Source organism: Alexandromys fortis, unplaced genomic scaffold (genome assembly GCF_014885135.2).
Source record: "Alexandromys fortis isolate MF-2015 unplaced genomic scaffold, M_Fortis_MF-2015_v1.1 scaffold_13, whole genome shotgun sequence".
In the NCBI taxonomy this organism is placed as follows: Eukaryota; Metazoa; Chordata; class Mammalia; order Rodentia; family Cricetidae; genus Alexandromys; species Alexandromys fortis.
This window is the reverse complement of record NW_026067908.1, coordinates 11,571,175-11,586,103: the sequence shown is the minus strand read 5'-3', so window position 1 is coordinate 11,586,103 and position 14,929 is coordinate 11,571,175. Positions and strand designations below refer to the sequence as shown.

Here is a 14,929-nt window from a genome sequence, read left to right as displayed (position 1 = left end):
GTTTCCCACAGCACAGGCCACACTTATCAGTACCAAACCCACGTATTATTTATTTCCCTATTGCTGTCATAGAACACTCTGACGTTAAGTAAGGAAGGGTTTGTAACAGTGTGAGGTTACTAGAATACACACGCTGGAGCCCACAAGACTCTACAGTGACTGCACGGCTAACAGACCAATAGGCAGATCCACGGGAAGTGTATACGTACCCGTACACATGGAATAACCTGTTTTACAGAGCTGCGGGAACACTTGTCTTATGGAAAAGTCACTGTCGTAACTGTGGAAACCTTGTGAAGCTATGATTCTTCCCTTCAAAACGGGATTCATTCCCAGAACACCTCAGCAGTGTAACCTTCTGTGTGGGCAGTGGAATGACCTTGCTCCATTCCCCAACATCGTGAGGCTTTGGAGCAATGACATTCACTCTGTTCTAGCAGTCAAATTTACATTGAGTCAGTCCCACAAAATTACCTGCTAACAGACCAGAGAGAAATTTCTATAGAATGGAGACAATGAGCAAGAAGGCAGCATGCCCCACCTTTGCTAACAAACAAATCTGGGCATCCTCAAAGCTGGTTATCACCAAGGAGATTAGATGACAAGAATGGGTGAATCCAGGATTCAGGGGTGTTTAATAACTTTATCTAATGGTTTGGAATGTCAGATGCTTCCCCTTGAATCCTGGTTCTTTCCTGGGTTGGGCCACCTGTTCCAGAGTACTGCCTCGTCAGGTTCTATCTGCCCCTTTTAGTGATTTTCATATGCATATTATCATTGCCCTTGCCTATGGAATTTTCCAACTGTGTCTATAAAATCTAGAAACCTGGTGGAGATCAGCCCTTACTCTTCTTCTTTTTACTACTTCTACTTTTTCCCCTTACTCTCATTTCTTCTCCTTGTTCTTCCCCTTACTCTTCTTATTCTTCCTCTCCTCCACACCCCCTGCACTTCATTTTCTCCCCTTGCACAAAAAATAAAGAAGATGTAATGTACTTGAGTTATTTTTTTACTTTCAGATCCTTGCCTGCCATTGACATCCAATTCTGAGCCCTGACGGGGTTACTGAGGCTGGTACTCAAGGCCCCCAATATACACAATCAAGGAGCAGAGAGCCATGAATGCCAGTGCTCAGCCAGCTTTCTCAGGACACAAGTCTGTAGATGGAAGTTCCTGCCTCACTAGGTCCCACAGTCATTCATTCCCAAAGAAACACACAGAGGCTTATATTAATTATAAACAGTTTGACCTATTAGCTCAGGCTTATTATTAGGTAGCTCTTAAAACTTAAATTAACCCATAATTCTTATCGATGTTTAGCCACGTGACCTTTTCTCAGTGCAGCTTTTTCATCTTGCTTCCTCTGTGTCTGGGTGGTGACTGCAGACTGAGCCTTTCCTCCTCCCAGAATTCTCCTAGTCTGGTTATCCCATCTATACTTCCTGCCTGGCTACTGGTCAGTCAGCATTTCATTAAACCAATACAAGTGACAAATCTTTACAGGGTACAAGAGCATTATCCCACAGCACAAACCAGGGAAATAGTGCTAACCATAGTAACTGAATCTTTTCACTTTAGTTACTCTAGTCAAAATGAACCCTCCCAGGCATGTGCAAAGGCCTGGGTGGTTCTAAATCTCATCAAGCTGACAACTGAAACTGATTATCCCTGAAGTCAGTCTCCTTTGGTTCTCCCTGTTAGACTTCATCCTTACAGGCTTACCATCACAACTTTACCAGCACACCATTCAGAAAAGCCAGCCAAACCAGGAATGAACCAAATAGCAGTCCTTAGCAGTTGTCACTATCTTATGTGCGCGTGATAGTGAAATGTGCAGAAATCAAAGCCAGCTGATGTGCCTCGCCATCTTGACTGTTCTGAGACCCCATGACAGGAATGACTTTCAGAAGTCGATGGGGGAAGAGCATGCTGATTTGGAGACAGCAACTGCTTCTGCACACCAGGAGAAGGAAGTGGTGGGAAGCTTCCTCAGCGCTGTATTAGACAGAAGTATGTCTACATGGACTTGTGTGAAAACTACACCCAGCAGGAAGCAACTGCTTGTAAACTCTTGCAAAAGGACCTCTGAAAGATTAGAAAAATCCTCACTTTTATATTATACATTTAAAATATTACTACAGAATCCAGGAAATATATAGGAAGAATTATTGTCACATCTTAGACAATATGAATTTGAGTCAATTCATGAAAACCATGAGGCAACTCATTTGATCATCTCTTTCTTTAGCTTTAGATGAGAGCTATGTCCCCAGTGCCCAGTATAGTAGCAGACAGAGGGATTGAATAAAAACTTGTAGAACGAGCGAATGAAAAAATAACTTTCTACAAATTTAGATTTAGATTTTATTTCCTAGTTTACTTAGTACTTGAAAGGGCTTTTATTCATCTTGTCTTCACCACCTCATCCTTGGGGAGACATTCAAAAATGGATTAGTTGAAGGCCACGGAGCACCAAAGAATCTACACAAACCTTCCCAGTCTCTTGTGCTTCCAAGTTTAATGGGTGAATGTTTGTTTAGGGTCAAATCGTAAGAATTTGCATGCGTAAATGGAAGGCCAATGTGATAGCCAAATTCAGTGCAATGAATAGGTTCCCAGGGGAACTCTTTACTTAATGTAAACCAGCAGTAGGAAATGTGCCCCTACCAAGCACGTGTTACATGGCTTTACCCTCCTGTCTGGTGGACCCTCGTCTGAAATACCTGCTTGCTCCACTCGGAACATCACCTTTCCTACGGCTGAAGAAACTGTTTTGCTCGTGCAAGATCAAAGGTGGCTGGAAGGTGCTTTGCAGATGCCTGAAGAGCTGTCCTAGAAAGGAAAGATTTTGTCTGTGTGGCTCCAGAAAACTGTGGTCCTGACATTTACACGCCAGTCAACCTGTCCTAGGCCTTCCAGACAGTAGCCACTCAAGTCCAGTATTTGCAGGTTTGGCCCCACTTTCTACCAGAAAAAATCTTGACTGCATTGGAGATGTTTTCCTCAATAGTCAGTGTCGTCAATTAGTTTACCCTAAGCCCAGCCTTGCACGTGATATGTAGACACGCAAATGCCACTCATTCCTCAAGTTCTCCCCAAATAACGTCAGTGTTTGCTTAACCTACATGGCGATCCAAGCTCTGAGTTCAAGCTTTCGTGTTCTAATAGGCTTCCATTCTTGAGACTTGGCTCCCTTATCTAGAGTGCTCACACACCCTAGGCAGCCTAGTACCATCCTGACTGAACTGCTGTTCCTAGTGACCCCTTTAGCTTGCAGTGTGCTAGTTTGGGCTATGAATTATGAGGTAGCTGACAGGACTCCTAACTGGCCTCCCCTAGAGACAAAGGATGCTGTAGCTGCATCCTTCATGAGACAGTACCACGCAAGTCCTTAAACAGTTCTCTAACTCCAGTTGCTTAAAAGAACAAACGAAGTCAGTTGGTCAGGTAGTAAGCTCTTCATCAAAATGGTGTTAATTTATAACCACCAGTATTGATTTAGTGGAGTTAAATGGCCATTTTCAATGTTATCTAGGAGGTCAGTTGCCTGGTTATGGTGGGAACTGGACAAGAAGCCACTCAGGCACTTGCTAGTTATGAAAATTTGAAGAAAGAAAGGTCTGGAAGGAGCCAATGTGTAGCAGCTGTTTGCCATCCAGACTGATTACTGTGACCTTCTAGCTTGTCATGGAAGGGAGTTCGTATTGGCTCTGTGTCCTTTGCTGTTTCTCAAGCTGTCCTTGTCCTTTGCTTTCTGACTGCTTAATACGGTCAAATAATGTTTATCTGCTGAGGACCATGCTTGCTTTGACATTTGAAACATTGGATTTATATAATTTTAATTTTTTTTTTTTGGTTAAAGTAAAATTTTGAGTATAAAAATAGAAACCCTGAGTAAAAGGTAACTAATTCCGGTATAATGATTGTTTTTGTTAGCCAGGTGTCTTCATGTAGCTTTTGATAATGGAAGATTGTTTTCAATTTCAGATGCTAGTTTTAATAAACTATATTATAATAAACTGGCAGATGAGTCAATAAATTACCTTCTGCATAACTGGCAGATGAATTAATCTGAATAAAGGGAATTACAGAAGTCGGGAGGATGATAATAGTTTTTTACATCATACACCTTTTCAAAATTTGGTTTTGAAATGAATTCCTATTAGATAGAGTTTTTCACAGAAGTTCACACAGAAGTACCCTGTCTAACATAGAGTGGGCAAGCTTCCTGCTACTTCCTCCTCAAGGAATATGTATTCAGATAATTCTGTTCCGTTTCTAACCAGAAAGATGTAAGCATTTGATTCTCCACTTTAAGCCGAGTTTCTAAATTTTTATAACATCGAGTAACTATTTTCTCTACACAGAAAGCTAGTGAAGTCTCATAGAATTGCGAGTCTCCATTTTATTTTTAAACTACATGCATGGGGAGGCATGAGGTGTGGGGGTGGGAGTGAAAAATCTCCTTCCTCTGGAAAACGGATTTTCTAGACACCGGGGGAAAGGAAATTTAGTCGGACCGCACTGCTCACTTCTCACTTAACAGAAACTTCAGAAGCATCCCTGAGACCCAGCAACTGCAGCGTTCTCTCACACATCCTGTACCTTAGGGCGGAGATGCAGGAGGGGAGTTGAACCAGAGCTCGGGATGCATCGCCTCGCTGAGATGGCCCACTGAACTGTTTCTTTGCCTCTTTGTGTATGATTGGCTCACAATAGGCCAGGGACTTCTTAACGAAGTGTCTAAATTGTTAGTTGTAACTGAAATGTTAGGTTTATATTTTTATCAAAGAAACGGGTTCATAGCTGTGAAAGACAAAAAGTAGAACTTAGTTTTGCATATAGCATTTCAAGACCTTAGAAGCCTGAACCGGCCATCTTTGGGTACTGTCCCCTGGAGGCAGCAACGTTCAGCGCTCTTAGCTGTTTCTTCCTGCGTAGACCATCACATTACAGATCAGCTTCCCTGCTAACTATCTGAGATTTTCAGTTATTAGTTATTATTTATAGACTTTATCTTATGCAACAAAAAAGATTGGCCTCTTACATTGCTATTCATATCTACTCTTCTTTCACCTCATAGTTTTCATTATATTCATATGTAATTTTTAAAATTTGTTAATACTTTGTAATTACTTTATAAATTCTTTTAAATTACTTTTAAAATGCTTTGTAAATATTCCCCACAATTCAGACATGTGTAGTTATCTTTCTTTTCTTGTCCTGAAAGGCCTGATTTTTTTTTTTCCCCTTGCTTCTGTAGAACTTCTATCTATTTTTTTGTGAAATTTCCTGGTCAAGCTATGAAATAGCTCCTAGATATTGATCAATAGTCTTCCCTTATTGCGTTCCAGTTGTTAATTTCTTAGGTTAGTGTACAAAATAATGTGTTTGGTTTCATCAAGGTGTCCTCATACATAAGCATTCTTAACTTTTTTTCAACTGTTCTCTCCCACTGCTCTCCCCTATCTCCTACCTTTCCTTTACATGTATTACATTGCCCTATTTCCCACCTCCTCATAGAGCTTTTCTTCTGCATCTCATGATCTGCCTGCTAAGTGTGGCCTGTTTCACTTGACGCAATGATTTTCAGTTGTTCTCATTGTCCTTTATAACTGCATAAAAATCCATTGTAGATGTAGACCACGTTTTCTTTGTTCATCTGCTGATGAGCACATCTCAATGGGCCCATTTCTTGACTATTATGAATAATGCAGCTATATGTGTAATTATGCCAATAATTCTGTGGTGCGTTGACTGAGAGCCTTGAGAAATGTACACAGTTATTTTGGTGAGTCTCCATACTAATATCTATAATGGTTATGTAAGTTTATATTCCTGTAGATGGAAGTTTCTGTCCCACCCAGTCCTGCAACCATTCCATCCCAAAGAAACACACAGATGCTTATCTTAATTATAAACTGTTTGGCCTATTAGCTCAGGCTTATTATTAACTAGCTCTTACAACTTAAATTAACCCATAATTCTTGTCTATGCTTAGCCACGTGGCTTGGTACTTTTTCTAAGTGATGCATTCTCATCTTGCCTCCTCTACATCTGGCTGGTGGCTGACTCTCTATCTTTCCTCTTCCCAGAACTCTCTTAGTCTAGTAGCCCCACCTATACTTCCTGCCTGGCTACTGGCCAATCAGCATTTTATTAAACTATTATGAGTGACAAATCTTTACAGTATACAAGAGCATTAGCTCATCATATTCCTATTGGTGATGAATGAATAAAGATTCCTGTGTTTGCACTGTTTTTATTTTAATTACTACCTAGTTCACTGTTTGTTGTACATCTGTTTAAGTGGTTTAAATCTTCTTGACTTAACTTTGGTAGGTCATATGTATCAAGAATTTATATTTCTTCTAGATTTCCCAGATTTTTGGAAGGATAAGTTTCCAAAGCACTCCCTAATGAGTCTCTGCTTTTTCAGTGGAATTTGTCTTAACCTCCTTTTTTTAGATCTCTCATCCCATTAATTTGGATGTTCTCTTTATTTTGGTTATTTGACTAAGGATCCATCAATCTTATATTTATTTTTCAAAGAACCAACTCTTTGATTGAACCTATGCATTATTCTTTTTTCATTAATTTCTTCCATGATCTTCACTCTTTCTCACCACCTGATGCTTTTGTGTTAGGATTTGTTTCGTTTCTTCAGCGACTCACCAGTCCTTTAGAGAATGTACTGTTCAGTCTCCATTTAGTTGTGTTGTTTCTGCTGTTTTCGTGCTATTGATTTCTGATTTTACTCTACTATAATTTAATAATATATGAGATTATTTTGACTGCTTTGTATTTGGTGAAACTTGATTTTTCCCACCTAGAATGTGATCTCCATACTGACAGAAAGTTCAGTAGGTTGCTGATAAAAGAAGAATATTGTTTCCATTGGATGAAATAGTCTGTAACAGTTAGTCTGTTTGACCTATAGTATAGGTTAACTCTGGGGTTCCACTTGTTGATTTTAAGTTGGAATGAATCTAGAGAGAAGAGTGGAATAATGAAATCAGCCACTATTTCTGCATCAGCACCCATCTGTGCTTTGCATCCATTGGTGTTTATCTTCTAAAACTACACATCACGTGGTTTAGAGCATATGTATTTACAATTCTTATATATTCTTGATGGGTTATCTCTGTTAGTAGTGCGTACTCCCAGTTTCTGTCTCTCTGACGCAGTTCAACCTGAAGTCACTTTATCAGCCGTGCAAGAGGATTTTAGTTTCTGTTCACTTGCTGGATTTCTTTCTGACCTCTGATTTTCAGCCTGTGGGTGTCTTCCAGTGAGGTGCATGTCTCAGAGACAGCAGAAGTTTGCATTTAGCTTTTGAATCCATGTGTCTTTATTGGTGAGCTGAAGCCATTTACATTTTGTGTTATTATATAGAAAGATTTACTAATTTCTGTAATTTTCTGACTGTTTTTCTGGTTGGATTATTGTTTTCTTTATGTTTTCCTCTATTAGTACCAAGGATTTGTTGCCTTACTGTGTGAGATTGATGGATTCCCCCCAGCTTTCCTTTGTTCCATTATTCCCTCCTGAAATCTATTCTATGCCATCCTCTCATAATGAAGATTGTCTCGCTCAGTCCTTTCTCTATTAAATTTTTTTATTGCTTTTAGCAATGCTGACTTAGTGACCACAAAACTGTTTTATTTGAATTTGTCTTGAAATGTCTGATTTTTTTTTAATAGCACTGATGGATATAGCGGTCTTGGTTGGTGTGGTGGTTTAAAGAAAACTGGCCCCCCAAAGGGAGTGGCACTAACAGGAGATGTGGCCTTGTTGGAGGAAGTTTGTCACTGTGGGAATGGGCTTTGAGGTTCCCTATGCTCAAGCCACACCCAATGAGGGAGACCACTTCCTGTTGCCTCTAAGTCAAGATGTAAGAGTCTCATGTCTGCCTACACACCACTATGTCACAGCATAAGAATAATAGACTGAACTTCTGAAACTGTAAGCCACCAATAAATGGTTTCCTTTAAAAGAGTTGCCATAGTCATGGTATCTCTTCCGAGCAATAGAAACCCTAAGACAGTTGGTAATTATTTTTAAGGATTCACCCTCTTACAGCTATTGATGTTGTGTCTTTGTTTTGTATTTTTGATGTCTTGACTATAATACATTGTGAAATTCTTCTCTGGTCATGTCTATTTTGGATACTAAATGCTTCTTATGTTCAAATGTGTTTTTCTTTCTCTGGTTTTGGCAAATTTCCTGTTACCATTTCTTTGACAATTCTCTATGCATCTTTCTATTCTTTGTATTCTTAGTCTTTTCTCGATTTCAGTTTCATTTATTATTATTATGGGACGTGCAGTGTCAACACACACAGGCTGCTGAATGCATGTGGAGGTCGGAGCACAACTTCATGGAGTTGGTTCTCTCCATCCACCTTTATGTGGACTCCAGGCTTGAGCAGTAAGCACCCTTAACTACTGAGCATCTTGTTGGCCAGGTTTTGTCCCTGACTGTATCAGTAGATGTCATGGTCATTCCATCACATCCCATTTGATACTTTTCTTATTAGTACAGCATTTCATCAACCTGTCTTGACATTCTTTCTTCTGCTTGATCGAGTCTATTGATGTTTTCCATAGAAATGATGTTGATTCATTGATTTTTTTTTCTCCCTTCAAACTCTTTTTAAAAATCTCAATTTAATTTCAAGGAAACATGAAGTTTTCTTCCATGTTACTGACTTTTTCTTCAACCATATGGCTTGTTTCTTATTCAGATTTCTGACACTCTCTTCTCTGTGGCTGACTTTCTTCTCTATGTCTGGATTGAACTCACGCACTTGTTCGCACTCTCTCTCAGGTCACTAATCATTGTTGGGTAAAATCTTTGAAATCTCTGCCCAAAATCTTGCTTACTTCAGCAGGAACTAAGGAGGTAAGGACTTTTCTAGGAGTCATGCTACCGTTTCAAGTTTCCCGCATGTCTGCCTCACAGTATGTATATTGGTTGGTTAGTTAATGCTTCTGGATTTGGGATGCGGGCATGTAATCTTTCTTAGCAACATACTCTTGGGAGCTGAATCCCCAGTGATGCTCAACCAAGAGAAGATAAACCCCTGCACCAGCAACATCAACCAACAAAACATGGAAATATACTGTGGTGACGTATTTATATGTGTGTGCCTATCTGTGCACAAATCTGCATGCATACACACGTATGTCTATGTGTATCTGTGGTGTGTGTGTGTGTGTGTGTGTGTGTGTGTGTGTGGTCACCTTAACAGGATCTACAATTACCTCAGAGACAAATCTCTAGGCTTATCTGTGAGAGATTTTGTAGTATAGGTTAATTGAGGTGGGAAAAACTCCCCTGACTGCTGAACTGAATAAAATGGAGAATAGGAGCTAAGTTCCAGCATTCATCACGCTCTGCTAGGTGACTGTGGATGAAGCCTGAGCTGCTTCTGTTAGCTGACTGGTTGCAATGTGAGCTGCTTCTGCTAGGTGACTAGTTGCAATGTGAACTGCTGTCTCCAGCTTCTTCTTTCTTGCCTTCCTTGCCACAGCGGACTGTTTTCAAACTGTGAGCCAAATGAAACCATTCCTTTCTCAAGTTGCTTTTGCCAAGTGTTTGCCCAGCAAGGAGATGAGCAGTTCTATGACACTTAAAATCAATGGCAATTCACTAATATTCACCAATGACCACAAAACTCAAAGTGACAAACTCCTGTAGCATGTTCCGTGACGTTAGAAATGAGTTAGGTGTGGGGTTAGTGGATGGCTGAGATGCAGGGAGGGGAAGGGAAAAGCGGGTGGGGGCGGGAAGTCAGCTCATAAGAGGAGAGAGAATGTGGAGAATAGTAAAGGGCATTATGGGAGAGAAAAAGAACATTCTATGGGGGAGGTGGTTTGAATGAGAATGGCCCTCCGCGGCTCATATTTGCTCCCTAGTTGGTAGAAGAACTGTTTGGGAACAATGAGCAGGTTTAGCGGGTGTGGCCTTGTCCTGGGTGACATTTTAGCCAAAGGGTGTCTCCCACGGAGCATAGGAAGTGACCACAGCACTAAAATGTGTACAAGCAAAGGACCTGCCTTTGGACTTTCAGGGCTTCCCCAGTGTTGGTTTCTCTGCTGGAGAAAGCTGCTGTGGACTGGGACTTCAGAATTCTCAGGCTCCGCCCCCCGAGTGACAACTGCATAACTTCAGAATTTGACCCCCTCCTGACCTCAGGCTCAAAGCCACCAAGCTCCAGAGCCTTCTTAGTTGATGACCTGTGTTCCTAGACTCCAGGGGTCAGGCTCTGGCTCTCCTCCTCCTCCTCCTCCTCAGCCTGAGCTCCCCTCCTGCTGCCTGTACCTGTCTATCCTCAGTGTCAGGCCCTGATGCTCTCTACTGCCCCTCTGTGTCTTCCCTCCCCTCCACAGGGGCCAGGACAGGCCCCTAAGAGTCTTTCCAACCCGTGGGCCTTCCCTAATCTCAGTTGCTAACAATAGAAAGGCCCACTGCTGCATGACAAAATGGAATCTCTCCTCCACTGACGCTACTCCAAGGAATCACTGTCGCGCCAACACCTGCAACTAGATTTGAGGCTTGTGGGAACTGTATGCTTGTTTTGAAGGTAGGCCTGCCTGTCTATTCTAGGCCTTCGGTGTCCCCTCCTCCACCAGGGACCAATGCCAAGGCAGCTGTAGTGTGTTCTGCTTGTCTCTTGGTGTCATGGTGTGTCTTTCTATTCCCCCTGCTCTTTCCCAGTACTCTTCAGTTCCTTCAGGAATTTCTGAAGCTTTTATCTTTGTTTCTCTCACTGGGATAAAATCTGTTTTGTTTTGGTTTTTTCCTGTGTCTGAACATCTCCTTCGCGGTCCCTCAGAGGAGGAGTCTACTTCTTCCCGCTCTCTGTCCTCCACGCTGCTGTTCAGCCCTGAGTCTCCACGACTGTCTCTGCAGAGGGTGAGCATCCTGAGGGTGGAAAGTGCAGGTCTGTGCCCCCCCCCCACGTCTCCTCTCAGAGTTACCTGGCACCTTTGGGCCCTGAGTTCTTTCTGGAGCACAGCTCCGCTTGCCAGCTCTGCTTGCTGTCTGTTGGCCTTTCCTGGTCGCGCAGTTACGTTTCCGCTTCCCAGGACCTGCCAGCACGGTTGCCACTTGACATCTGCTTTCCATCTTGACATTCTTTCTTGTCAGTTTTCTTCCACTTCCTCGATGTTGTGTGCAATATTTTTTTTTAATCCCTATACCGTGATTTTATAGAGGCTTTGGGAAGAATGCACATAGCACCACCTCTTCCAGTTCCAAGTCACCAGAACCTTTTTCTGTTTTCTCTTTGCAGTAAAGGAGGGCAACCTAAAGCTTTCTGAAAAGCCACAAGAAGCTACCAGGTAAGTTTGTCTTGGTTGGCGTCTCTGTCGGTTTTTCAACCCAAGCCAATATTAAATGGTACTGACTTTTTGTTTGTCACGAAGATACTCAAAAAGATTTACATTTACTTTATTTATGTGTGTGTGGGTGTCTACAGAGGAGAAAAGCGAGCAATGGTTCCTGAAGTTGTAGTGTCGTGTGATTGTGAGCCTCTTGATGTGGCTGTTGGGATGTGAACCCTGATCCTCTGGAAGAGCAGCAAGTGCTCTTAAATGCTGAGCCATCTCTCTGTCCCCACATTTTACATCATTTCATTTAGAAAGGGAACCATATATTTCTCTCATCATAAATTATTTTTAGGAAGAATGTGGGAAATTATGAAGTTCTATTGAATCTACCTTTGATGTATCTATAATGAACGGATCTGTTATATTTCTGTTTATATCTGTTGTATTTGCATTTTAAATGGAACAAAAGTCCTGTCGGTGAAATAAGCATAAACCATTGTAGACCACAAAACTCCAAGAATTTTAGAAAATGTGATTAGCCTTAACTCAGAAAACAGAGTCATGGCCAAAGCCATTGTATCTTTCCTTCCTTCCTTTGTTTCTTCCTTCCTCCCTTTCTTTTTTCTTTCTCTCTCTCTTTCTTGTTTTCTTTGTAACAAATTTTATATTTTGATTTTTAATTGTGGGTGGGGGAGGTTCATATGCGCACAGTGCCCAGATTGGCCAGAAGAGGGTGTCAGATTCCTCCAACGGGGAATCCAAGGGACCGTGAGCTTTGCAGGGATTACACGTTGGGGATCAAACTGGTCCCCTGGAAGAGCAGCAAATCCCCTTGAGTTCTGGGCCATCTCGCCAGCCCCACTATAAATTTTAAGAGAAAGCCTGGCAATGTAGCATGAATTTGGCCTTGAGCGTCTGAGCAAGGTACAGTCTGCAGAATCTCCTAAATTGAAACTACTTGAAAGAAGTGATCCAGCCTTTGCTTTCTTGAGCTCTAAACTTAAAGCCAATTAGCTAGTATTGAAGTCATGCTTGATTTAGCCCAGGTTTCCTTGACTATAAGGAAAGTAAACTTGGGCCACTTGAGTCCTGAAACTGTGCTGAAAGATCAGGTGCCGTCCAGTGAATGGTCCATTTGGCTGGGGCTCCCTGAAGGTGCTGCTGTACACTTAGTCTGTGGGCGAGAGCACCTTCCCCATCCTGATCACACTCTGATAAGCAGTACATGCATGCCTTCTTGTCATCCATGAAACATGGGTAGCCCTGGGACTTAACTGTTTGCAGCATCCATCACACAGTGCCAACATTAACTGACAAGTCCAGAGAACTTGACCAGGAGATTGTCGCTGGTTTGGTTTCAGCAGTTCTTCTGAACCCAGACAAGGATAAATGACCCTGAATCAAGTCTGGTTTATTAGGCTCACTTCGTGAAACCTTGACTTCTCTAGAGAAGCCTTCAGGTAGGACAGAGTACCTACCTAGGGGCTAGAGAGTCAGGACTTGAGTATGCTTCATGGTTCTAGTATATATCATGATGAGATTGGTTGTATGGGTTCCCATGTTGCCCCCTTGATATGTTATTCATGACTCAACTATGTCTTCTCTCTTTGGGTCACTCATTCTTTGTTTACTGGTGTTTGTGTTTGTGTGTTCAAGTTATATGTGTGTGAGAGAGAAACAGAGAAAGAGAGAGATGAAGAGAGGAAAGAGAGATGGAGAGAGGGAAGAGACATGGAAAGAGGAGAGAGAGAAAAAACAGGTATACATGTACCATGCCTTACATTTGGAGGCAAGAAGACAGCTTTGGGGAGTCACTGCTCTCCTCCCTTGGTGAGCAGGGTCTCTCTTGACTCCACTATACTCCAGAAAGCTGGCCTTCGGCTTCTCGGTGATTCTCTTGTCTGACTCTCACCTGTCTTTTAAGAGTGCTGGGGTTACAGATGCACACTATCATGGCACCCTTTTTCAGCAGGGTTCCCACGAATTGAATTTGCTGGCCCCTACTTTTTAACTAATGCATCGCAATGAGTTCTTGCAGTGATTATTCAAGGAGAAATACGGCTCGTAGCAATGTGACTCTAGCCCATTGGTTTGGAGGTTTGCATTAACGTCATGAGCAGGAAGAAAAGATCTACATGTAGAAATGTGTTCCAGAAGCATGAACTCTGAATCCAGAAGATGAAACAAAACTCAAGCAAACTCGGATCAATTGTTTGGAACAGAGGCAGGGGAGCAGAGGGGCTCTGTTGATGTTGAACTAGGGATTCTATTGATGTTGAACTAAGGAGTTCTGTTGATGCTGAGCTAGAAGGTTCTGTTGATGTTGAACTAGAGGGTTCTATTGATGTTGAACTGGGGATTCTGTTGATGTTAAACTGGGGGGTTCTGTTGATGTTGAACTGGGGAGTTCTGTTGATATTGAACTAGGGGATTCTGTTGATGTTGAACTGGGGGGTTCTGTTGATATTGAGCTAGAGGGTTCTGTTGATGTTGAACTGGGGGGTTCTGTTGATGCTGAGCTAGGGGGTTCTGTTGATGTTGAACTATGGGGTTCTGTTGATGTTGAGCTATGGGTTCTGTTGATGTTGAGCTAGGGGTTCTGTTGATGTTGATATGGGGTTCTGTTGACGTTGAAATGTGGGTTCTGTTGATGTTGAATGGGGGTTATGTTGATGTTGAAATAGGGTGTTCTATTGATGTTGAACTGTGGGGTTCTATTGATTTTAAACTTGGGAGTTCTGTTGATGGTGAGGTGTGGGTTCTGTTGATATGGAACTGGGGGGTTCCGTTGATGTTGAACTGGCTGTTCTGTTGACGTTGAACTGGGGCTCCTGTTGAAGTTGAACTGGGGTTCTGTTGATGTTGAACTGGGGGTTCTGTATATTTTGAACTGGAGGTTCTATTGATATTGAACTAGGGGGTTCTGTTGATGTTGAGCTAGGGGGTTCTGTTGCTATAGATCTAGGAGGTTCTGTTGATGTTTACCTTAGGGTTTCTGTTGATGTTGAACTGGGGTGTTCTGCTGATATTGAACTGGGGGTTCTGTTGATGTTAAACTGGGGAATTCTGTTGATTTTGAACTAGTAAATTCTGATGATGTTGAACTAGGCATTCTGTTAATGTTAAACATGGGGGTTCTTTTTATGTTGAACTAGGGGTTCTGTTGAAGTTGAACTGGGGGTTCTTTTGATGTTGAACTGGGGGTTCTTTTGATGTTGAAATAGGACATTCTGTTGATGTTGAACTGGGGGTTCTGTTGATTTTGAACTGGGGGGTTCTGTTGATTTTGAACTAGGGAGTTCTGTTGATGTTGAACTGGAAGGTTCTGTTGATGTTGAACTGAGGGGTTCTATTGATGTTGAACTGGGGGGTTCTGTTGTTTTGAACTAGGGAGTTCTATTGATGGTGAGCTAGGGGTTTTGTTGATGTTGAACTAGGAGGTTCTGTTGATATTGAACTGAGGAGTTCTGTTGACGTTGAACTGGGGGATTCTGTAGAATTTGAACTAGGGGGTTCTGATGATGTTGAAATGGGCATTCTGTTTATGTTGAACATAGGGGATACTGTTGATTTTGAACTCAGGGGTTCTGTTG

The 14,929-nt window shown here is 41.9% G+C and overlaps 1 protein-coding gene across 1 annotated transcript in view; it reads left to right on the top strand.

The window, feature by feature from the left end:
* Ube2u (ubiquitin conjugating enzyme E2 U) overlaps nt 1–14,929 on the top strand; it is a 70,263-nt gene that overhangs the window by 14,938 nt on the left and 40,396 nt on the right. The window contains exon 6 of the mRNA XM_050136445.1: nt 11,300–11,348. Coding sequence (XP_049992402.1) covers nt 11,300–11,348 — 49 coding nt within the window. The remainder of the gene's footprint in view (nt 1–11,299; nt 11,349–14,929) is intronic.